The 23,282-nt window shown below is 52.8% G+C and overlaps 1 protein-coding gene across 3 annotated transcripts in view; it reads left to right on the top strand.

Moving 5' to 3' along the window:
* Gli2 (GLI family zinc finger 2) overlaps positions 1–23,282 on the top strand; it is a 243,406-nt gene that overhangs the window by 49,693 nt on the left and 170,431 nt on the right. For all 3 annotated transcript variants that reach the window (XM_047547721.1, XM_047547722.1, XM_047547723.1), the window contains exon 2: positions 13,108–13,273. In XM_047547721.1, coding sequence (XP_047403677.1) covers positions 13,138–13,273 — 136 coding nt within the window. In that variant the 5' untranslated portion in view covers positions 13,108–13,137. The remainder of the gene's footprint in view (positions 1–13,107; positions 13,274–23,282) is intronic.

Genomic DNA, 23,282 nt, shown 5'->3' with positions numbered 1-23,282 from the left:
TAGTGACAGAGTTGGAACCTCATTGAGTGTTAACAGGAGGCCATGAGGGAGCACTGTGACCTGCCAGGAGTAAGAGGTGACACCGCTTTCACTTTAAAGGAGTTAATGGGACAGAGTGGCAGGTGTGTGGTGGGATGATGGTAGGACTTGCAGGCTGACAGGCAGTGTCGAGCGGCTGCAGGCTTCCAGAAACTCCAGGAAGGGTGAGGTCTGAGTGGCTGGCGCTGCCTCCTGCTGACTGCTTGGAAGTCACCCTCCCTTGCTGTGGTCCCTGGGTTCCAGCAGCCCTTTCTAGGCTTGCCCTGTTCTTTCTTTGACTGTGCTTGTTCATCCCTTCCTCCAGGAAGCTTCCCTGCCTCCCTCCCCTCAGACTGATAGAGGCTCTGCAGTCTCCCAAGTGGACCTCTATTGGGAGGCTTATCCTGGGTTGGCATTTTCTGTCCCCGCACTGGGGCTGGGAGCTTGGGATGGCAGTACTGTTTCAGTCGCTTCCAGAGTCAAATGTGGAGCCCACAGCGGGCCCTCTGGAAGCCTGTGCCGCCTGGAGGAAGAATCTGGTGCTCATTTGAGTCATGGAGCTGTCAGAACTTTCCTGGCCTCCCTGGGCCATGGGTGCCCCTGACCCACAGGCTGAGGTGGGCACCAGGTCTCTGGGCTGAGGGTTCCATATATCTGACTTGGGCTGTGATGTGTGGCCCCAGTAGACAGAGGATGTGCATGAGGCACATGGCCTCCTGGGAGTGCCAGAGGAAGGCTGGGACCTGGGAGACGCCTCGGCTGGGCAGGGCCAGGCTGACCTGGGGATAGCTTAGCAGGCTGGCTGCACTCTTCCTCTACTTCATACATGAAGATCCCAGTTGGTTGGCTTCATTACAAGAAAGAGGAGGCATTCCCCTTGCCAGGAGCGTGTGGCCATTGGTTGCTGGCAGAGTCCAAGGAAAGTCAGGGGCTGGCCTGGCAGAGGTGGCACTCATCACAGAGGCCCCACAGAAGGGTCGGGTGCGGGCATTGGCTGGGGGGTGTGGAGAGGGCCGTGACTCGGCATGTCAGAGCAAGAGTTGGACCTGGAGATGCCAGGGCCACACATCAACCTGGGTCTCCCTGGAGCCTGGAGGGGCAGAACAGCCACACTGCATCTGCATCAGCCCTCCCCACTCCTATCCTGCTCCCTCCCCAGTCCAGCACCACTTGTGGGGAGAGGTCGACCTCATACCTCAGAGAGCGTTGGTGCCCCTATACAGTTGCTGGTTTATGCAGGTGATGCCAAAATTCCAGTTTCTGTCTAATCATGGCATGCACCATGCTCCTTGGTCCAGCCTGCCGATCTCACAGGATAGGGCAGGAGCACCTACCCAGAGCTGCACAGCCAGTCAGGCTGGGGAATGATGTTGTTGACAGTTGGCTGTGGCATAAACTAGGTGAGGGGCCCTGGGACAGACCCTTTGCATCCCTGAGCTTCCTGGGCTGGGGGCTGGACTGAGATGGCCACTGGGGACATTTCTTCATGCCAGACTGAGGGTCAGAGGGAGAAGAATGAAGGGGTGGGCCTAGGGGTGCTCCTTTCCAGGCAGCCCGTATCCACAGATCTTAGGAGGGCTAAGGTAGGAGAAGCACACCTGCTCCCCTGCCTCCTGGGCAGGCTCCTCGGATCCCCAAACCTGACTCCGGGTTCTAGGAGGGTGAGTGGGGGAGGGACCTCTCCCTGTTGCCAGTTCAGAACTGCTGCAGCCAGCCAACCCAGATGGCCAAGGCCCTTTTAGGAAAACCTTTGTGACTTGGTGTCACTCTGGTGCGAGTGAGATTTGCCCTGGGTCTGCACACATCCCCGCAAGACCTTTCCCGCTCCCACACCACCACGAATGAAGACTCAAGTCTCCCTGTTCCTCAAGAGGTTGTGGTGTGAGTTCTGGTGTGCCCTGACCCCAATGTACCACTCCCTGCCTGCAGTGGCACCAGGAGAAAATTGCCCCTTTGAGGCAAGCATGGTGCTGGCCATTGGTTGCTGGCAGAGTCCCAGGAAAGCAGAGGACCAAGCCTGGCTCAAAGAGTCTCTTGCTTTTGGAGTGATAAGCACCTACCTTTTTATTCATCTTGAAAATCAGGATGTGTCCAAGGGCACAGCAGATACTCAGCAGACACGTGGCCTTCAGTGTTAAGCGCTATGCATAGCCAATCATTGCTCTCAAGGAGTTTAGAATCTAGGGCCAGCTGCATTTCCCCCAAGTCCTTCCAAGTCTTTAATCTGCATGCTAGCAGGGTTGCCCACAGCAGACATGAAGAGTCGATGACTGCATCTCCTGTGGCAGACATGCCTAGTTGATCAGTCCACCTTCTCAGCCTAGGAGATGGTCTGCCGATTCTCAATCCAGGAGCGGGCTAGACAGATGGAACAGAGGGACCAGAGTCACCAACAGCATAACTTAATGGGGACCAGGACCTGCTTAGGATAGGCTGGAGCAGTGAGCCCCGGGGGACTGGCCCAGATCCTGATTGAGCGTGCTGCTCATCCTCTGAGACCCTTGCCACCTTTCTGACCCTGCTTTCCCCTTTTCAGAGCCAACTCTGGGAATTGTCTCCACTCACTAGCCCTTGGTCCTTGCCCTGGATTCAGGGGTCTTGGTGCCCCCTGTGCTGGCCCATTCTGGGCATTGTGCCCCTCCCTGCAGGGGCCTCCTCCCCTGCCACAGCCTACACTGGGCAGCCTGTTTTCCCTCCCCAGGGCAGAGGCCATGCTTGTTTTTCCTCCAGGCTCAGGAATTGCGCCTCAGAAATGCACAATGCAGCTGTTAAAATATTTGGGTCTGGCGGGCAGGCCATGCAGTGGGCCCTTGTTCTCCTGCAGACGATGAGCTCAGAGCATGGCCCAACCCTCTGCTAAGGGGAGTGCACAGGGAGACCCTCCTTCCCTGGGCTTCAGGGCTGTCCAGTAGGAAGGGGACGGACAATGGGAGTTTGTAATATAGCAGAAGATCTCATTACAAAAAGCGATGCAGTCTGTTCCAGCCCAGGCAGGTGGAGGAAGTTCATGATGGGGCCCATGTCCAGTCTCAGACAGAGCCTTCTGTTGGTGGGGACTTGCTGCCCCTAAGGACAGTAGGCAGCTGCTCAGTCTGCAACTATAATGCCAGGCCTGTGAGGGAGGTATAGTTCATGCCCATTTTACAGATGAGAAAACCGAGGCTTAGGAAGAAGTTGGTTCTTGTCCATGTGGTTGTCCTTTCTCTGGAGTCTGTTGTCCTCCCTGTGAAGGGACCAGTTGCTGCCCTGTGCTGCATGGGTTGGTGTCAAACTTTCTGTTGTAGCCGGAAGAGGTCGGCTCCATCTAGGACTCTGGGTAGGAGGCCTGAAGGTTTTAACCCTACCTGGAGTTTTAAAGCATGGCGTCCTTGGTGGGGTGGAGAGCATGCATATTATGAGCAGGGAAACAGGCGGTACAGAAAGTGTCAAGAGGGAAGTAGGTCTTACCCACAGCTCCTGAAAAGGAAGGCCCTCCCGATACCCATCTATTCCGACCTGCAGCTGCCGCAGGAGTGCCCCGCATTTCCCACTGGGCTCTGGTGCAGTCTGTTCCAGCCCAGCAAGTCAGTGAATTAGGGTTAATTATCTGTTTTCCTGAACACCAGCAAGCCCAGGGGCTGGGCAAATTAGGGAGCTTTTGTACTTGGAAAAATAAATTCGAGGAGCGATAAAGAAGCAGGTGCAGCCGTGGGGGGTGATTTCTGCATGGTGCCTGCCTCTGGCCGCCCTGGAAGGGCCAGGGTTTGCTTCTCCCTGACTAGCAGGTCCCAGGGTGGCAGCTTGAGCTGCAGGGATCAGTGGGCCAGGCCGCCAGGCTGTGCTGCAGATGTGACGCCCAGGAGGCAGGCACATCCTTATCCTCCCTAAACCTGGGTTTTCTCCCTGCCCTTCCCAGAGACCAGGATGGCCCCGCAGTCCCCTTCCAGCTGGTTGATCCCCTGCTTCTTTCCTGCTGTGGGGATATTCCTGGGTCATTTTCTCTTGCCCCAGAATGTGCCCAGGTCTTCTCCTTCCTTTCACTCATGCCATCCTCCACCTGGGTCTTCCCTCTCCTCTCTCAAAGCCAAGTTCAAGGCCCTTTTATTGCCATCTTGCATCCACATGGTAGATCAGAAGGGCCATTAGGAGCCTCCTGACCTTCCCTGTCAGTAGCCCTACCTTGTTGAGCCCCGTGAGCATAAACTCTGCTCCTCTTACCATAGACTGCCTTAAACATCCATGAACTCTACACATGTCTGCTCCCATTGCAGCAGCAACCCATGAGCTCTCCCTTCTGACACCCCTGTGATGCTCACACACGGCAGGCATCTTTGCACCCAAAGAATTCAGTGATGGAAAAAAGTCAAGTGGAAGCTAAGAAATCTGCATGGGGTCATCGGCACTGCTGCATCTCAGCTGTGTGACCTTGGGGAGGTTACTTATCCTCTCTGGGCCTCTGGTTGGGTAGTAGGCCATGTGTTGAGTCCACATAGAGACAGAGGGTCTGTGTTGTGTAAGGAGCAGCTGCTGTGTTCTGGTGCCTCACACCTGGTGGAGGTTAAGTCTCTCCATAACCTTGCTAGGGAATACATGCCCCTCACTGTCCTTGGGGACAGGGGACGGGGAAAAATGGCAGAACCTGAGGGTGAGAGGCTGTTCAGGACTTCACAGTCCTGTCTTTCCTCCTATATCTGACCAGTCCAGGGTCTCAAGCATCTTTTGTGGGTCTGGGGTCTCCTGAGTTTGCTTTCTTCCCCAGGGACCGGGGGTGGAGGCTGGGCACTGGGGAACCCCTGCTAGGGAATGTGGGGCCCAGCCCTAGCAACAGCTGTCCCCTGGTTCCCCTCATGGTGCTGGGTTGCAGGAGAGTGAGGAGCTGGGCAAGGGCTTTGACAAGGCACCCCCACCCTGCTGGACTCCAGGCAGCTGAGGATGGAGATGAGTTGCATCTTCCTCGTCCTGGAGCCCTTGTTGGGGCTGCTCGTGAGCCTCCCAGATCTGTTGTCCTGCTGGGTCCTGGTGCAGCTGTGGCAGGCTTTGGTTTCATCTACAAAGACAGGCAGGTGATTGAGACATCAGAGACAGGTGCAGCTGAGACCCGAGCCCGCATAAGCTGGTGCAGCCTGCAGAAGCCCTGGCTGTGCCCCTGGTCCCCTGCAGGAGGGCCATCTTTTCTAGGAGAAGGGTGCCCGCCTGCAGAGGTTCCACTACCCAGACAACCCTGGACCAGCCCCACGTGGCTCAGCGGCTCCTCTGTGTCACTGACGGTTCTGGGAGGGCCTGCTGCTTTCTCAGCCCCTCTGGGACACAGGGAGGGAGGGTGTTTGTGTCACAGGGGTGCAAACCAGGATTCAGAGAGAGGCTGCAACATGGCCAAAGACACGTGGCAATGAGGACAGCACTGGACACTCCTGCCTGTCAACCTGGGAGAATTAGATGGATCACATTTAAAAATAGGATTATTTTGCTGCCATTCATGAAGGTTGTGGCAGAGTGTCCTTAGCTCAGTGTGGTGCTGGGGACACCCTTGCCTTCCTCATATCCCTTTCCCCCTCAGAGGGGAGGAGCCGGGGCGGGACAGTGGCACTGACTGAAGGACATGCCCGACTCCCCTGTGCTCCTGGCATGGGGAGTCAGAGTCCTTTGCCATGTGGAATAGGGCTGGGGTCCCTTAGGGTGGGATGCACATTTTCAGGATGGGGACACAGATGTGCTGGGAGATAAAATAGCAGGCACTCAGCCACTCGAGGAGGGTAGAGCAAGTCCCCAGGGCGTGACTCTTCTCTTAGTGGTACTGGTGACATAAATACATAGTTCCTGCCCTGCACTGGGAGTCTGCTGTTCACTCCAGAACACGCACATGTTCTATTTCATGTGATCTTGAAAATAATCCAGGTGTGGTGGCACACTCCTGTAATCCCAGCGACTTGGGAGGCAGAGGCAGGAGGATCACCATTTTGAGGTCAGCCTCAGCAACTTAGGGAGACTCTGGCTCAAAGTTTAAATAAATAAATAAAGGGGACTTGGGGATGTAGCTCGGTGAGAACAGTTGCCTCACATGTGAGAGGCCCCTCCCAGTGCTGAGGGGAAAAGCATCCGTGATGAAGACAGGGTGGGTGTTTATTAGCTCTAGCATGTATATTTTTGTGTGTATATTTTTGTACAGGTGTGTGTGCATGTGACCACGTGTGCTGTGTGCACATGTGTATGTGTATTGTGAGTGTGCAGTGTGTGACTGTATTTGTACCTGTGACCTCATAGTTGTGGTACGTGTGTGTGTGTGTGGTCTGTGGGTGTGCACAGCTATGTACGTGCTTGCACATACCCAAGGCAGTCCTTCATTCAGTACGTGTCTGTGCTGCGTGAGCCTGTGGGCGTGCATGTGCCGGTGCGTGCCCATGCGTGTGGGTCGTGGGCGACACATGCCGCCTGGCTGAGGTCCAGAGGAAGTCAGAGCACCCTGGCCAGCGGTGGCTGCGATCGATGGGAGGCGAGGTTTCATCTCTTTCCGGGAGACAGCCTTGCCCTGGGAAGAGCGCTTTAATTCTAACGATTCGCTCGCTAGAGGAGTTCAAAGCAGCCAGGTGGCGGGAGGGTGTCTGGGATTTTAGATTTCAGGGTGATTCGCTCATTCTGCTCTGATTATTAATTTATTCTTCAAGCCACTCCTGTAACTCAGTTTTTAACCTGTTCTGTGCTGTGGTCCCCTTAGCAATCTGCTGCATTTATTATTACAGAATAATGCTATAATTGCATAGAATAAAAGATATAGGAATGAATGAAACCAATTATGTTGGATGCAATGACTAAAATGTCAAAGGTACCACATTTGTGATATAGTAACACACGTGCTTCTTCACTGACTCATCAAATGTGAGGTCAGTGGTTGGGATCTAATGACACTAAGTGATAGGTGACATTCCATGGCATGGTGTGGACACGGCTGTGGCCTGTGCTGGTGACAGCTCAGACACTGTGGTTTATTGCCCATGTTCACGCCCAAAGGAGACACAAGCTTCCAGTTCCAAGACAGCCAAGATAAAAATGAATTTTTCCCACTTAGGTTGCATGATCTTGCTTAAACTGGAACTTATAAACTATTTGGAAGCAGGAAGGGACCTATGAGTATCCCATTTATTTTTCCTACATTGATTTGTGCATCAGACACACTTGAGAGCTTTTTAAAAAATGTGGGTGCTTTGTCCCCAGTCTCCATCCAGACCTGTAGATCAGTGTCTCCGGGGGAAGGCCTAGGAACACTCAGGGCTTCTTGATGCTACCAATGCCCGTGCTGAGGCCCCAGAGAGCAGGTGACCTGGATGCAATCTCTTCTTGGAAAGGGGCCTTCCCCAGCCCCTGGTCCGGGGCTCCCTCTTGGCTCAGCAGAATCCTGGAGCATGTGGTCACACTTCTTTTTGTGGCTGTTCAGGCAGAGTCAGAGCTGTGTAAGCTCTGGAGGTAGCGAGGCTGTGGACTCTCCTCCTTCCCTGGGGGGTGCTGTGGCTCCCGGGCCCTCCCATGCAGGAGCTTTTGTGGAGACCGTGGGAACTACCGCAGGAGAGACTGCCAGGCCCACAGGTTTGATCTGGAACCGGAATTAGAACTGGAGCTGTCCCCTCCTCACTGCCCCAGAGGGGCTTGGGGTCCAGGTGAAGCTGATGACTAGGCCTGCCTCAGAGGAGCTTCGGGGAGTGAAAGTGGCTGCCTGGGACCCTGGGCGCCTGGTGTTTACCCAGAAATTGTACTAATCCCGCTAATTCCTGTGATTTACGCAGACTCTTGGCTCCTCTCCTGCCTCCCTCTCCAGGAAGGGTTGGGAAGAGGAAGGCACAGCTGATCTGTGGAAGGTGAGGCCGAGGGTGTGGTGGGCCCCTCCTGGCCCCCCCTCCACTGCTCAGCCCTCTGCGGGGTGCATGGAACTCCAAGTGCACTTGTGTGCCCAACTGCTCCCCAGCCCCAGAATCAGGGTGCCACAGACTGGGTTCCGGAATCTGAGTGAATCCCTTTCCTCCCAAGAGTGCTCCCTATGTCCTGTTCCTGCAGTGACCACACTGTGAGGCCTTAGGTGGCAGTTCAGCAGAGGAGGGAACCAGAGGCCTGGCCCTCCGCCAGGGGAAGTGACCTTGGGCAGTTTGCGTCCCCAGGGAGCCTCAGCTTCCTCCTGCACAAGAGCCAGGGTTGACATTTGCTCTGCCCACTTAATAGGGTGGAATGTTGACGTGAGGGAGCTGCCCGGCTGGGTCCTTGTCAGTTTGGGATGCTAAACAGAAAGCCAGAGACTGGGCAATTCATGAGCAGTGGACATTTATTTTCCATAGTTCCAGAGGCTGGGAACTCTTTGATGGAGCTGCGGCAGATCTGTGTCTGGCAAGGGCCTGTTCCTCAGAGATGGAGCCCACCAGCGTGTCTGCACGTGGTGGAAGGGCAGAAGGGCTCCAGGAGCCTCTGTCTGAGGCCACTAATCCCATTCACGAGGGCAGATTTCCCCTGACCTAGTCACTCCCCACAGTCCCACTTCTTAATTTTTTCTTTTTCTTTTTCTTTTGAGATGGAACCCAGGGTCGCTTTACCACTGAACTGTATCCCCGGCCCTTTTATTTTTATTTTTTTATTTTGAGACAGGTCTTGCTAAGTTGCCGAGGCCGACATCAAACCTGATATCCTCTTGCCTCAGCCTCCCAGGTTGCTGGAATTACAGGGGTGCGCCACCACACCAGGCCCCACTTCTTAATACCATGCAGTTAGGTTTCAACCTATGAGTTTTGGGGGACACAAACACTCAGATGATGGCATGCTGCTACCAGAGATGTCCACTGCCTTTTCCTTTTCTTCTTTCTGGTCTCCTTTTGTCCCTAACAGAAGTTGCCACCGTCTCTGCTTTTTTCCTTCTGGACATCCCCAACAGTGAGGTCTGAGAGTTCTGAGTTGCTGGGCCTCTGTTTACCCATCCACACTTGGTGAGGGTCGGATCGATGCTTCCCAGGAGTCTGCTCATCTCAGCCCCTGTGGAGCTTGGTTACCTGGTCCATGGGTGCCTCACGTCCTCTTCAGATTTCTGGGCCACAGAGAGAGGTTCCCCATGCCTCCCTTGTCCCCCTGCTCGGGTAGGCTTGGTCCTGAGGGGCATAGGGTCTTGCCCTGAATTGAAGGAGATCAGAGTCAAGCAGTGAGCCAGGAGGGCACATGGCAGACATGACCAGGCTGTAGGAGAGGCTGCATGGGTCCAGGGAATATCCAAATCTAAGGGGAGGACCCTCAATTTATTTGGGAGTGTGTGCAATGGATGGGTAGAATTGCTGCCAGCCAGGCAGCTCCCATCACCTAGGAAGAATTTGAATGAATGAATATACAGCTACACCCCACCTGCCCCCCAAATCTGCCTCAGCAGATGGGACCACCTGCATGAGCACAGTAACTGCCAAGTACAGCCCCAGCCAGAGCCTCAGCTTTTGCCCAGCCCTTGGTGAGGGTTCCCATCCAACAGTCTGGCCATCTTGGTGTGGCCTTAGAATAGGGCCATGACCAATCCTGCTTCTGGGCTTGCTGGACTCCAGAAGGACTCAAGGTTTGCCAGGGAATTCTGAGGCAAATCCCACTGCACTTGGGGATCCTCATTCAAAGGACAACTTTGGCCTCAGACGTCCTGGGTTCAAGGTGTAGCACAGCCGTTTATAAGGAGTGTGTATTTAGACGTGTTACCTAGTGTTGGTTTCCTCCTAAATATGTTTTGAGCGTTAAATGAGCCTATTCTGCCTAGTGCTTGGTGTTCGGTAAATGCTGTTAAAGTTTTATTATTCAACTGTCATTTTGATTTTTGTCCTATTTCCAAATCCAAGATCTGTTTCAAAGACCTGTTGGGAGGAAACCCTCGCCAGTCTACATTTCTGCCTCAAAGGTCTGCTGATGGCATTCTTTGACAGACATTCCTGGGCAGTCACTCCATGTTAGCCATTACTTACCTGGAGGTGGCCATGAAGATAACATGGGTGTGGGTAGGGACATCATTTGGCTATTGCAGAGCTCAGACCAATGGGCTGTGAGGGGCAGGGGGCATCCTGGAAGAGGTGACATGAGTGGCATCTTGAAGTCAGAGCAGGCGTTGGTCAAATACAGAAGAGGTGAGGGGTTTCCTATGGGTGGATTGTGTGCAAGCTAGCCCCACCCACCTTGCAGGTAGACACAGATAACCTCTACCCGCAGGCCCCAGGGCTCAGCAGGGCTGTGGTCAGGGGAGGGATGTGGTGAGACTTGATTTTTGGGAAGGCGCTTGGGTATAGGGTTGGATGATCTGGAGAGTGAAAGTTGCCCAGCAGGGAAGAATACAGAAAACCAGCCGGAGAGCCACCCTGGAGAGATGCTCCGGGGATGAAGCCATGGTGCTCGTAGCCTACTGAATGCAGGATGAGAGGGGAGAAGGAAGGTGACCTGTGGGTGCTGTGCAGGTGACCCAGTGGGGTGGTGCTGTGCCCTGGTTAAGTGTGTGTGGAGGTAATGGAGGAGAAGCAGCCTGGGTCAGGCCTTGTTGCTGGAGGCTCATTTCTATAGCCAGATGTAAAGGAACGGATCATAAGAACATTTTAAAAGAGAAGACAGGCCAGAGGGAACCCCACAACTCACCAAAATCCTTAAGGAAATTTTCCTGTCCCCCATCTGCTTGGGTTTTCTGGGAAGGGAGTTTTGAAAGATCGTGGGAAATGGACAGGCTAGTGCATGCAGACAGGACCAGGAACCACAGGGCTTGCTGCCCGTCCTTCACGTGTCCTACCCTGTTCTTGTACACCCCACTTTTCTATTTGGAAGAATGTGGGAGTATTATGAGGATTTAAAAGGTAAAATTCTTTTTTTTTGTTTTGGGGTGCTGGGGATCGAACCCAGGGCCTTGTGCTTACAAGGCAAGCACTCTACCGACTGAGCTGTCTCCCCAGCCCCTAAAAGGTAAAATTCTGGGGCTTACCCATGTGGATTTAGTGTGGGGATGGCGGGGGTGGAGCTGGCCGCTGCCTTTGGTGTGTGCTGCTCTGTGATCCCTAACCCTCCCCCTTGCCCTCCACGACCCTGCAGCACCTGCTTCCTTTCATACACAGCAACCTCGAACCTTCTTGACTCCACAGCACCCTCCAAATGTGGCCCTGTCTCCCTGACTCTCTGGAAGTCACACTTCCTGACCCAATTGCCTGTTTCTGTTTCCTTCTCTTCCTCCACCTGCCCAGGCCCTGGTGGCCACCTTGCGACTAGAACTACTTAGCTGAGGTCCCTGGTTGGCCTCCGTGGCCATGATGGAGCACTTCACTCTTCTCCCCAGAGCTTCACTTTCCTGGGTTGGCTTCCAGGACCCGGCACTCCCCTGTTTGTTTTTTTAACTTTTCATCCATGCCCCTGCCTACAACCTGGCCATGCTTGGTTGGCATCTCCCTGCTGAAACTTCCCCTTCCCCCCTTCCTGGTTATCTTGTCCAGTGGCCACCACATTCTCTCCTCTAGCCTCCAGCTTCCCCTGGAGCTCCAGACTTGTGTTCCCAACAGTCTACACTCTCTGCCACCTCTGCAGGTCTCTGTAGACACCTCAAACTTCACGTGAGCTCCCTCTGTCTGCCCAGGAAGCTGTTCCTTGTCTGCTGTCCTCCATCTTTGTAAATGGCACCACTGTTCATTCATCCTGGGGGCTCAGCAGAAAATAAGAGTCGTCTTGGATACCACTCTCCTTTTAAAGTTTTTGACTTTCCAACTCTTTTCTGTAGTGTTTGACTTAAATATTGCATTAGCAGTATCTGTCCGTGTTGCAGCATCTTACAAAAGTGCTTACTGTGGACTCACCCACGGCCGGGGACCTGTGCCCTGCATCCCACGATGTGCTCCTGCCTTAGCCGTGAGCCTGCCTCTTCTCACCCCGCCATATCCCCTCTGTAGCTGTCTCTTGGCTCTGCCTTCAGAAGGTCCCACGTTGCACTAGCTTCTCCACCACTGCTTAGACCCCAACCATCTTGATGGTTCTCTGGATTATTGCAGTAGTGCCACCTGCCCCCAAATTTTCCCCGAGTACCAGCAGAACGATCCCCTCACACTGTGGGTTACATGCAGTTCCTCCTCTGCTCAAAACCTCCTTTCATCTGGCCTGTGACTCTCTCAGACCTCAGTGGCCGCTCTTTCCTAGAGAAGGCAGGGCCCTGCTGCCCTTCACTGCCCCCACCTGCTCTGCTTTGCTTTTCAGTGCCACCTCGCACTCACTGAAATCAAACCTACATTTTCTTTCCCCCTTACTTGTCCCCTAAGTAGACTGTAAATGCCATGTAACATCTTCACTATCAGACATGACGACTGATCATAAAAGGGACTTTTAAGAATAAACTGACTATGTGGACGTGGGGATGCACTCCTGTGATCCCAGCTATTTGGGAGGCTGAGGCAGGAAGATCCCAAGTGCAAGGCCTGCCGGGCAATTTAGCAAGACCCTGTCTCAAGGTATAATGAAAAGGGCTGGGCGGTAGCTCAGTGGTGGAGTGCTTGCCTAGTACTGGGAAGCCTAGTGTTCAATCCTCAGTACCACAAAAATACAAAAAGCAAAGAAAAGAAGCCTTAATGGAAGGCTGGGTGTCAATAAACGTTGAAAATTTGTGCAATGCACGGGTAAATGAATGAATGAACATACAAGTGAATAAATGAAGGATGGGTTCTGGTGAGCAGGGAGGTGACAGGAAAACTAAGTCCTGTCTTTGAGGACCTCTAGGTTATTGTTTTTATTTTTATTTCCCCTGTGATTCTAAGTTGGAGGTCATTCCTTCTGATTTCATTTCTCATGGTAGTGGTTTCTTTTTTCTTTTTTCTTTTTAAATCTTTCTACTTGACTCACATCAATGGGGACTTGTTGCTTAAATTTTTAAAAATCTGGGTAAAAGATGTGAAAATGCTAGACTGTTGTCCGTGTGGTTGTTCGGAAGACCAGATGAATCTCAGGATGAATAATTCTCAAAATTAATTAAACCCTCCTTCCCAATTATAAGAGAGTGAGGAGGAAGTTGGTTGCTGTAGAAGCCGGCGGCGGCGTGAATCTGGGTCGGCGTTTCCCGGCTGGTTTGGGTACAGTGTTGGTGAATGTCTTTGTCGTCTCCTTCAGGGTCGCCACCCAGGACTATGAGCGGCTGAGATGGAGACGTCTGCCCCAGCCACGGCTGCCGAGAAGAAAGAAGTCAAAAGTGGGATCCTGGAGGGCAGCGGTTTCCCCGACCCCGGTAAAAAGGCCTGTCCTCTGGCGGTGGCCGCGGCTGTCGCTGCCCAAGGAGGTACTTTCTGTTTTGCACACTTGGCGAGCAGCAGGGGTGTTTTTCATTAGCCCGTTAGGATTTAATGAGAGTGGTGGCCCCTGTCATCAGGGAGGCCTGCTGGGTTTATGGAGGGTGGTAGAGAGGGCGCCCCTGCTCCCAGGAATTCCAGGCTCCGTGAGGACAGTCGCCTGCAGGTTTCCCTGGAGGTCTGGCCACCTCAAACCCTGGGGACTGGGACATCCCAGACTCTGCGGGTGGGAGGGGAAAGGGAGCAGAAGCAGGCTCTGTGTCTCTGGGCGACCCTGGGATCTGTTCAGCTGGCACATTTGAGATGTGCCCAGAGAACTTCTTGCCTCTAGCCTGCCGAGGACTATTTTGGAAAGTAATTGTCTCCTGATGCCTTCTGGCTGTAATTAGAGGGTCAGGTCTGGAATTTAGTATCTTAGGTGAATTTCTGGCCAACTTAATTATAACAGAAGGAACTACACGAGCCACAGCCTCTCATTTTACTACCCCGAAGAGAAATGCTCTCTGGTTTCCACTGGTCCGTGCCAGCATCCCGTTGGGAAAGTTTGGCGGGAAGGCGAGACCTCCCCTTGTGACTGTGCCGTCCATCTGGAGGCCACAGAACTATTTCTGTCTCTGAGGAATGGAGAGTCTGAGATTTCTTTTCTTTTCCTTTTTATTCAAGTGCATTTAGATTTAGTCATGCCCTGTTGCTCTCGCCGCCCAAGAACAGCTCAAAGCGCAGCGAGGGAAGAAAATGCGCCTTCGCTCACACTTTGATGCTGGCACAATTGTGGGGGTGCTTCAAGAGTACAGACCCCCACTCAGTGGGCCAGGGCGGGGCTCAGTTTGTGCATTATGGGACACCCTCTTTAGCACCCTTTCAAGCATTGAGCTGATGCTGTGTCGTGCTAGTCCACGAGCCGCGGCGGGTGTAGCTGGGGCTGGAGCTCAGGGAACAGAAAGATCCTTGTGGGGCATCATTGTGTGTGTGTGTGGTGGTGCTGGGAATCGAACTCAGGGCTGTGCACACGCTAGGCAAGCGCTCTACAACTGAGCTACACCCCCAGTCCGGAGTTGTGTTTCTAAGAGTGGATTTGAGGACATCCAGGCTTCCGTTTCTGTGTCTGTTTTTACTTTCCCTGTGATTCTAAGTTGGAGTCATTTTGGGACTTTTGGTCCAGGTCAGAGGAGGGAGATCTGAGGTCAACTTTTGGGCTCCTTCGGGAGGTGGGTATCTGGCATCCTGACCTGGGGATGGCCTGAGGCTCCTGTTCCCCTTGAATCCGGGCTCTTCAAGCCTCTGTCTGTGGGGATAGAGGCACAGCTCTTAGATGCTATGGGAGGAGCTGAAGCCACAGTGGCATCTGGTGCCACAGGGAGGGAAGAACGGAGACAGGGTGTGGCTGAGCCAGAGTCCCAGCCATGTTTCCTTTCCTCCCCTGGGTCAGGGTCTATGGTGATGCCTCAAGATGTCCCTCTGCCTGGTTCCCTGAGGCTGAGTGAGCTCCCAGGAGCTGGGCCTCAACAAATCTCTGGCCTGCCTAAGGGACCCACCTGGGCCTGGCCTGCCTTGGCATAGCATGCAGTGCGATTTACTGCTGGGTCACAGCAGCAGAGAGAAGACTTAGGTAGCAATAAAACAGTAATTAGGATGTAATTAAGGGAAAAGCCCCTCTAGTGTCAGACCTGCTTGTCACTATTGGGGCAGTAACAACAAAGCTCCAGGGAATTTCCATTGGGAAGATGGAAGTTGGGAGCATAGCAACTCCAGAGGAGCCCCTGCCCCACCTCTGCCCTCCCAAGACGCCTGCCCTGTCCATCTCAGACGTGCACTGTCCTGTTGCTGCCAGGGGCAGGTGAGCTTGTCTGGTGAGGCTTAGCACAGGGTGGACTCACCCACAGGAGCAGGAACCTGCTGGTTGACCTCGTAGCAGTTTCGGGACAGGTGCCTATGCTGCTGCAGAGTCCCAGGGACCCCAGGGTGTCCTCATCCATTGCTGCTTCCTACACTTTCCCCTGAGCAATTTATTTGGGAAAAGCCCTCCTGGAGCCAGGGAACAGCAGCTATTCTACTTGGAGCAAAGTGGTTACCATGGGGTGGGTGTCTTTTGCTGGTAGACTTTGTGACTGCACTCAAGGTGGGGACAGGAAGGTCCAATGGTGCCGCCAGAGGGTGCTGCCTGGGCCCCTCCTGATCTGTGTTGTGAGGGTATCTGATAGGTGTTATCCACAGACTTCAAGATCTCAGGACCTCCATTTTTTAAATCTTACCGGATGGTGGCAGGGGTGCTGTGAGCCAGACTCCTCAAGCACTCAGCACACTCGAGTCCCAGAAATCTCCAGGGAGCCTGTGACGTGGGCCTGCCCTGTGGGCAGGTGAGGTGAACGTACCGATGCAGGGGCCAGGCAGCAGCAGGTGGCTGGTGGGGGTCCCCCTTGTGAGAAGATGCCCCTGTGCTCAGCTTGGTGCTGGGCTCCACTGGAGGAGCTGCGAGCTCTCTTGCGGTGTAGGAGAAAGTGTGGGATGGGAAAGTGTGGGGCCAGGAAGGGCAGCTGTGGGGAGCCAGCGGTGTCGCCCAGGCCCTGAGGAGCTGGGCACTCAGCCTATAGGCATGCGGCTGGGTGTGGCCGTGGTGAGGAGGGGCGTGGCTGCAGGAGGGCCCGGAGAGGGACAGTGCTGCAGGGTGCGTGCTGGGCTGCAGCAGGGACACCCGCACCGGGCTGTCTGACCTCCCACCAGGCACCAGTTCCAGGTGCTTCCATTTCTCCCCTAGAATCATAGGACTTCGGTTGGTTCTAACGGGGAACCTACTTCAGTCAGAAAGATTTAATTTCCACATGACTCACATCTGAAGAGCTGGAACTAACTAACTATTTGGTGATAGGGGTTTAGTTGATCAAACTGTGGAACATCTGGAATGGAATGTTAGATCACTCTTTTTCTTTTTTTGATGGTGCTGGGGATTAAACCCTGGGGCACTCGACCACTGAGCCACATCCCCAGCCCTTTTAATTTTGATCTTGAGACAGGGTCTTGCTAATTGCTGAGACTGGTCTCAAACTTGCAATCCTCCTGCCTTAGCCTCCCAGTTGCTGAGATTAGAGGCGTGCACCACCACGCCTGGCTGTGAGGTGTCTGTTGAAAGTGCTTATCAAGACCTTATGAAAGCTCAAGAGGGGTCATGCTTGTGTTCTACTGTGGAGTGGCCGAAGTGGGAGGCAGCTGATGACAGGCCCCATTAGGAGTGAGAAAGAACAGCAAGGGCCTGAGTGAGAAGGCGCGAGGTCCCAAGGTCAATGCTGGAAAACCCAGGCAGGCGCTCTGGGTATCGGCGTGACTCACCTGGGCCCGGCCTTTCCTGTGTTGTAGATGAGACACATGGGACTTGCCCGAGGACACCAGCTGCTTCAAGGGAGGGCTGAGTGTGGGTGTGGGCCTCCTGCCTCTTACGTGAGGAGAGTCTCTCTCAAGTGTAGTCGTCCCTCAGTAACCATGGGGGATTGACTCCAGGACCCCTGAGGACACCAAAATCTAAGGATGCGCAGGTCCCTTTTATCAAATGGCTTAGTTTTTGCACATGACCGACTCACATCTTCCTGTAAACTTTAAAATCATCTCTAGATTACTGATAATACCTAATACACATAAATGCTATATAAATAATTGTTATACGCTATTGTTTAGGGATTAATGACAAGGAAAAAAACGACTTGTTTATTACAGATGCATTCTCCCTCCTCACCCCCTGAATGGCTTCAACTTGTGATTGGTTGAATCTGCGGATGTGGCACCCTCAGATATAGAGAGCTGACTATTTTATTTTATTAATTTTAAATATCTATTTTTTCGTGGTATTGGGGATGAAACCCAGGGCCTCAGGCGTGTAAGGCCAGCACTCTACCACCGAGCTATAGCCTCCGCCCCTGTATTTGCTTTTAGATTGTTACTTTAGTTTTTGAGGAGTATCTGGGGCCTGAGCTTGGACTCAGCCCAGCTATATACTCTGGGTAAGTGTCCGCCTTGGAAAGGTCTCCATGGGTCATCGTCCTCCAGACCTCTCATCGGTCCCGGGGGCTGGCAACACCTACTCTCTTCCAGACAGCCAGTTCGTTGGAGTGGGGAGCCTTGGCATATTTGCCGAGTCCCCTGGCTCACCTGGCCTCTGCTGCCTGACTTACTTAGGAATCTGTGAAGCTGGAGGCTGGGGGTGTCCATCAGTCTCCACCTCCCTGAGCCAAAATGTGTATTGGAAGTGTCTCTGCAGGGCAGGACCAGGAGGCCCCAGGAAAGAGCAGTGCTGTCGTCAGAACGGGAAGTTTCCTTTCAGCACCTGGGGGAGCAAAGGGAGAGCCGTGACAGCAGCTACGCCGGGTGGTTCTTCCCAGCTTCTTCAGCTGTTGCATTCACACTTTGAAAGCCATAAATCTTTAAAAACACATTTTGGCCCAGAGCTCTTTCCCCCCTCTAAATTTTAAAATAGCGTAATTTTAAAGACAATTTGATTCAGATGTTTCTTATTGCTGTACACTGAGACTGTCCAAATGCTGTTGCATTTTCCTCTTCCCCTGTGGGTTTTTATTCCAAAAATCTTTCTGGACCTCTCTGTGCACCTCAGTGGACCTGGCTACCATCAGCCTTAGAGACAATTGCAATGGCTGGAACCGTGAAACAGCCAGGCCTCGATCTCATGAGTTTTGCCAATGTCTGAAATCCAGCAGCCAGACAGGCTTTGGAAACCCTGGGAAGTGCTACAAGGCCAACACTCAGCTCTGATATGGAGCATCTACTCTGGCTAGGCCAGGCCTCCTCCCTGTGTGCTCTTCCCCAGCAGCAACAGCATCCCCTGGCACTTGGTGCTGGGGCTGGAACCTGGGGCTCGTGTATGCTGGCGAGCACATGTTCTGCCCTGTGCCATACCCTCCCGCTGGGAATGCTGATTCTTGGGCCTCACTGTAGACCTATTCAATCTGAGCCTCTGAGGGTGGAGCACAGCAACCTGTGCTTAAACAAACTGGATGATTTTGATTCACTCTTCTTTCTTTTCCTTTTGCAGTGCAAGGTTTAGAACCCAGGGCCTCCTGCATGCTAAGCAAATGCAGAGATCATAGAAGATTAATAAGGGGCTTACATATGCCCAGCGCAGGGCGTTGCATAGATCAGAGCTGCAGTTACCGCCTCTCTCACTACAGGCAGCACCGGGTAGTAGTGAGAACAGGTCGACTGTGGAGCCATACTGTTTGGTTAAGTCCCAGCCCTGCTAACCTCGGGCAAGTCCATGCCTTCTCACCTCTTCTCACCTGCAAAATGGACATAATTATAGTACCTATTTCGTAGTGTTGTGAGCTATTGAAACATGAAACGTGCTTAGAAAAGCAGTTCTATGTGAGGTTCAAGTGCAGTGTTTGCTCTAATATATTACTTTTCTTCTCCCCTGTGTTTCTTTTCTGGGTCTGCAGGCTCTGCCTGACTCAGAAGGCTTCCCTTCCACAGGCCGTCCTCACTGAGGCCAGATGCCTAGTGGGAAACCCAGGTTTCTGGTGCCATCTTACTTGACACCAGTGACAGGAGCCTGGACTAGCAATCAGACTGGGGCTCCTACCTGCATTGCTGTGCTGACCTAAGCAGATCCCTGGCCTCTCTGACTTGGCCTTCTCCCTGGTATGCTGGAGGGTGGGACCAGACAAAAGGGTGCTGTATTCACTAAGCTGAGAACCTCATGAGACCACTGTAATAATGCAGGCTCCCGGGCTGACCCCCAGGGCGGGGCCTGGGAGTGTGTATTCTTAGCAGGTTTCCTAGGTCTTCGGGTATAGCTGATCGAAGACAGGGTCTTCACGTGGGTGGGATAACTGATGGTGATCAGGGCAGTGCAGCTGGGCCTGTCTTGGCATGACCTTTGCCACAGTGCTTTGGTGATCGGGGAGGCCTCTACACACCTTGCTCACACTGGTCACCCTTAACCTTGTTCACTGGCCCCACTGGCTTTCAGGAAAGCTTCTTCGAGGCACAGCTCGACTGAGCAGTGAGGCATCTTCGAGGCATCTAGGTCTGTACTGAAATGCTGTGCAATCCCAGGATAACTATTTAAGCGACCAGAGCATTTTCACTCATCTGACCAGGGCTACCGAGCCTCTTCCCCAAACCACCCAGCCCTCGCTAGGAAGCTGTCTGATACCCTTTCATTTATCTGTTTCTGTGCCCTCCGGGATGCCTGTGTGGGCAGGGCCTTGTTCAGTCACCTCTGCCCTTCCCCCCATACCCCAAGCCACAGGCATCCCATAAATGATTGCTGAGTGAGTCTGATGTTGTCATGCCAGATGTGTACCCAGTGGGCTGGCTTGGCCAGCTGCCCCTGATGGCCTGAGGTCCCCTGGGAATGGCCCTGCTCCTTGGTCTCCTGTGCTCCACCCCCCAACCCCACCCCATAGCCTCTGCTGTCGAGGTGGCCGAGGGGGCAACTTCCCTTGCTTACCTGTGTTTCTCTGTTGGGACCGAAAACCTTTGCCTCAGCCCCAGGGATGTACTCAGGTGTGACTAAGTAGGCAATTATTCTTATTTAAGTGATTTTCAGGATTGCTGTTGATACTGCTTCTAAGCTTGTTTTATGACCCAGCAGCACAGAGCAGCCTGTTCCCATCAGACTTTGTCCAGAGAGTGGATTTCATTCAGTTCCCCCTGACAGAACAGGCTCACTCAGGAAGTGGGGCTCTGTGGGGCACCCAGGCATATTTCTGTTGGTTTTCAGGACATACTGTAGAGAGAGCACCTGGCATGGGTAAAGGGGTGATGTTGGAGGTTCTTTCCTGTCCACAGAGAAGTCTACTCGGGGAGCTTATCCTGGCCTAAAACCACCAATGGTGGAGACTCCATATATACTATGTTTTATCCTACACATACATACCTATGATAAAGTTTAACTGGTAAATGAGGCACAATAAGAGATCAGCAACAACAATAATAAAGCAGAACAATTTTAACAATAGACTGTAATAAAAATTATGTGAGTGCGGTCTTTCTGTGTCTCAAAATATCTTATGTGTTTACGTTTTCACTTAAAGGAAGCACTTCATGGCTTTTCTTTGTCACCTCTGAATTGCTAGGATCACTGTTCTTGTGCTATGGAGTCATTATTAAGTAAAATAAGGAGTACTTAATCATAAGCACCGTGATACTGCAGCAATCGATGTGATAACTGTGATGGTTGCTAAGTGACTAACAGGTGGGTAGTATATACAGCATGAATACTTGGGACAAGGAGATGATTTACATCCTGGACAGGATGGCGTAGGATGGCAAGAGACCACTCAAGATTTTATCATGCTACTCAAAATGGCATGCCATTTAAAGTTTATGAATCATTTATTTCTGGAATTTTTCACTTAATATTTTTGGATCATGGTTGACAACGAGTCCCTGAAACTATGTAAAGGAAAATGGCAGATAAGGGGTGGGCAATGATAACAGTAATGACTTCTGGCTGTTGTGAAGTGACCGGGACAAGGTTTGTCAAGTGGCTAGCAGAGTGCCCGGGCACAGAGGAAGTGAGTGTCGAACGCATCCACCTGAGCATTCCCTCGCACACCCTGACCTCGTGCTGGCTGATGTGCCCTAAACACTGCTTAAAACAGTGGACATGCATAATCAGGCCAGCGGCTCCACTTAGCCCCAGAACAGCAGGCCTGGTCCCTGCTCCTGGCCCAGCCCAGGGTCTGTGCTCCAGGAGGGTCCCCAGCCCTTGCCTGGCTGCTGCATGTCACATCCAAATTTCTGTTTTCTGACTGGCCACCTCTGCTCTCCGGAAGGGAAGCCTTGAAGGATAGGACTGGAGGCTTCTTCTCCTCCTGTTTGCTCCTGGGGCCTTGGCCGTGGCTGACACTGTGTGGTTTCCTGAGGTTCACTGTGGACGGTAATGAGCGCAAAGTTGGGGAGAGCTCCGAAGTCCTTTCCAGTTACAGAACAGGAAGAAGCTTCAGAGATCAAGCCTTTGAATCTGTTCATTTCACAGATGTGGAAACTGAGGTCCAGAGACATAAAACTCAGTCACTTGAGGTGACATCATTGGGACTGGGAACCCATTCCCCTGGAACTTCCCATCGTTTGGGACACAGCTGTCCCCCACTCAACCCATCCCCCTCCCTCCCAGCCCAAACCCCAGATTCCCAAATTGACGGTGTTTATGTTGGAAACATTTTTCTGACGTTTGGTTCTGTCAAAACTAATTTCAGCATTTCTAAAGCTTGGTAAAAATACGGCCTCATTACTTTGATGTCAGTACATAGTTTACTATTAGTATATTCTGGGGTTTATCATTTTAGTCATGTTTAACACGGCTGCGCCAGGCATGCACTATTAAATCTGGCTTATTTTACATTCCTGTCCGGAATTATTTATTTGGAACAATTTCCACCCTATCAAAAGACACAGCTAATGCTGTGTTTTAATGTGTTATTTACACACAAAATAACCTATTTACAACTCAGCATGCGCTAGAGGGAGAATGGATGGGCCCCAGTTCCCTGCGTCCTGTTATATCGGGGTTTAACAATCTGGATTGCTAATAGAACCATTTATCATTGGTGGGGAACTGGGGGGGTGCAGATAATTTATTTTATGTTTGTGGCCAGGTCTCACCGCCTCTGATCTTGGGAGCATTTTGAGGATAATGAAGTCAAGCCTGGAGTTTGGGGTGGACATGGATGTCGGAAGGGGCCTGGATTCTCTGTGTTCATCTCACTGATGGTTCTGGACTGTGGACCAGAGATGTGGTCATACTGGAGACCCTGCCTCTGCCCGCTAGGAATTGTTCGTTGGAGGTGATACCCAGGATGTGGTGATTAATCCTGCCCAGGGGACAGTACGGAGCAGCAATCTGAGCCGGGCCTCAGGGATGGCCAGGTTTTCTCCAGAAAGAGGCAAACGGTGGTGGTTCTTGGAAGGGGTTGGGTAGTACAGCCCCTTGGGAGCTCAGGGGTTTGAGGATGGCCAGCCAGGCCAGGTGTTGCTGGGTGTCCCAGGGAGGTGCCTGGTGGCTGGACCTTGTGGGCTGGGTAGGGGCTCCTCAGAGCCTCTCTTTGAACAGACTCTGAGGGGTTAGGCGGGAACAGTTTGTCAGAAGCTCAGTGCCCACCGCAGAGGGAACAGGAGGTGTGGGGCACATGGCATCCCAGAAGCAGAGCCGTGGTCTCTGTCCCCTGGAGCCTGTTGTCTCCCCAGGGAGAGATCAGACACCCCAGTTGCCATCCCAATGTGGGCATGGCCAGTTACATGGTTCAGCAAAAGGGCAGGAAGGATCAGGGTCTAAGCAGGTGCCCTGTGCCCCCTCTGCTCAGCAGGGGCCCTGCAGGAAGCCACCACATGATCAGATCCGTGGCTGGGGAAGAGCCACCAAAACTGTTTATCAGGCATGGCAGTGCTTAGGGCAGGCCCCAGTGGAGACACTCAGCAACCAGCACCCCAGCTGCCATCCTGGTTGGGGCCCCAGGTGTGGGCTTGGGCAGACCAGGTTTGAACTCTTGCCCTGCCCCTTTACTGACCAGAACCCCAAGGTCCTTCATCATGGGCACAACACTAGCTTTGGAGGCTAGGATGATTGAAAATGAGTGTAAAGTGCTTCGGGAGCACTTGGTATACTGTAGGCTTTCCATAAATGGTCGTTGCTGCTGCTGGTGTTGCCTTTTGTGCTCTTCCTGTGATGGTTAATTCAAGGACTAGTTTCTGACAGTAGCACGTTTCCCATCAGTGTTCGAGAGAGTGAATGAAGGAGCTGAATCTTCCAGTGAGTAGCACTTTTCCATGTTGTGCTGGACTGAGGAACAGCATGGGCAAAGGTCCTGGGGCCTGAGGGTGGTACTGGGTGGCCAACAGTGGTGCTGAGTGGGGAATGCTGGCAAATAGCAGTGCTTCTGTCAGTTCTTGGCAAGTGCCTCCCTTGACTCCCTGGCCTTGGCACGAACTCATGTCTCAGGCTGTGTCTGGTGGCCTCTCCTGGAATATGTTCTCCAGCTGCTCTGGCCACAC

The sequence above is a fragment of the Sciurus carolinensis genome, chromosome 3, assembly GCF_902686445.1.
Source record: "Sciurus carolinensis chromosome 3, mSciCar1.2, whole genome shotgun sequence".
Lineage (NCBI taxonomy): Eukaryota > Metazoa > Chordata > Mammalia > Rodentia > Sciuridae > Sciurus > Sciurus carolinensis.
Note: the sequence above shows the minus strand (reverse complement) of the source record. Positions and strands in the feature narration are given on the sequence as shown.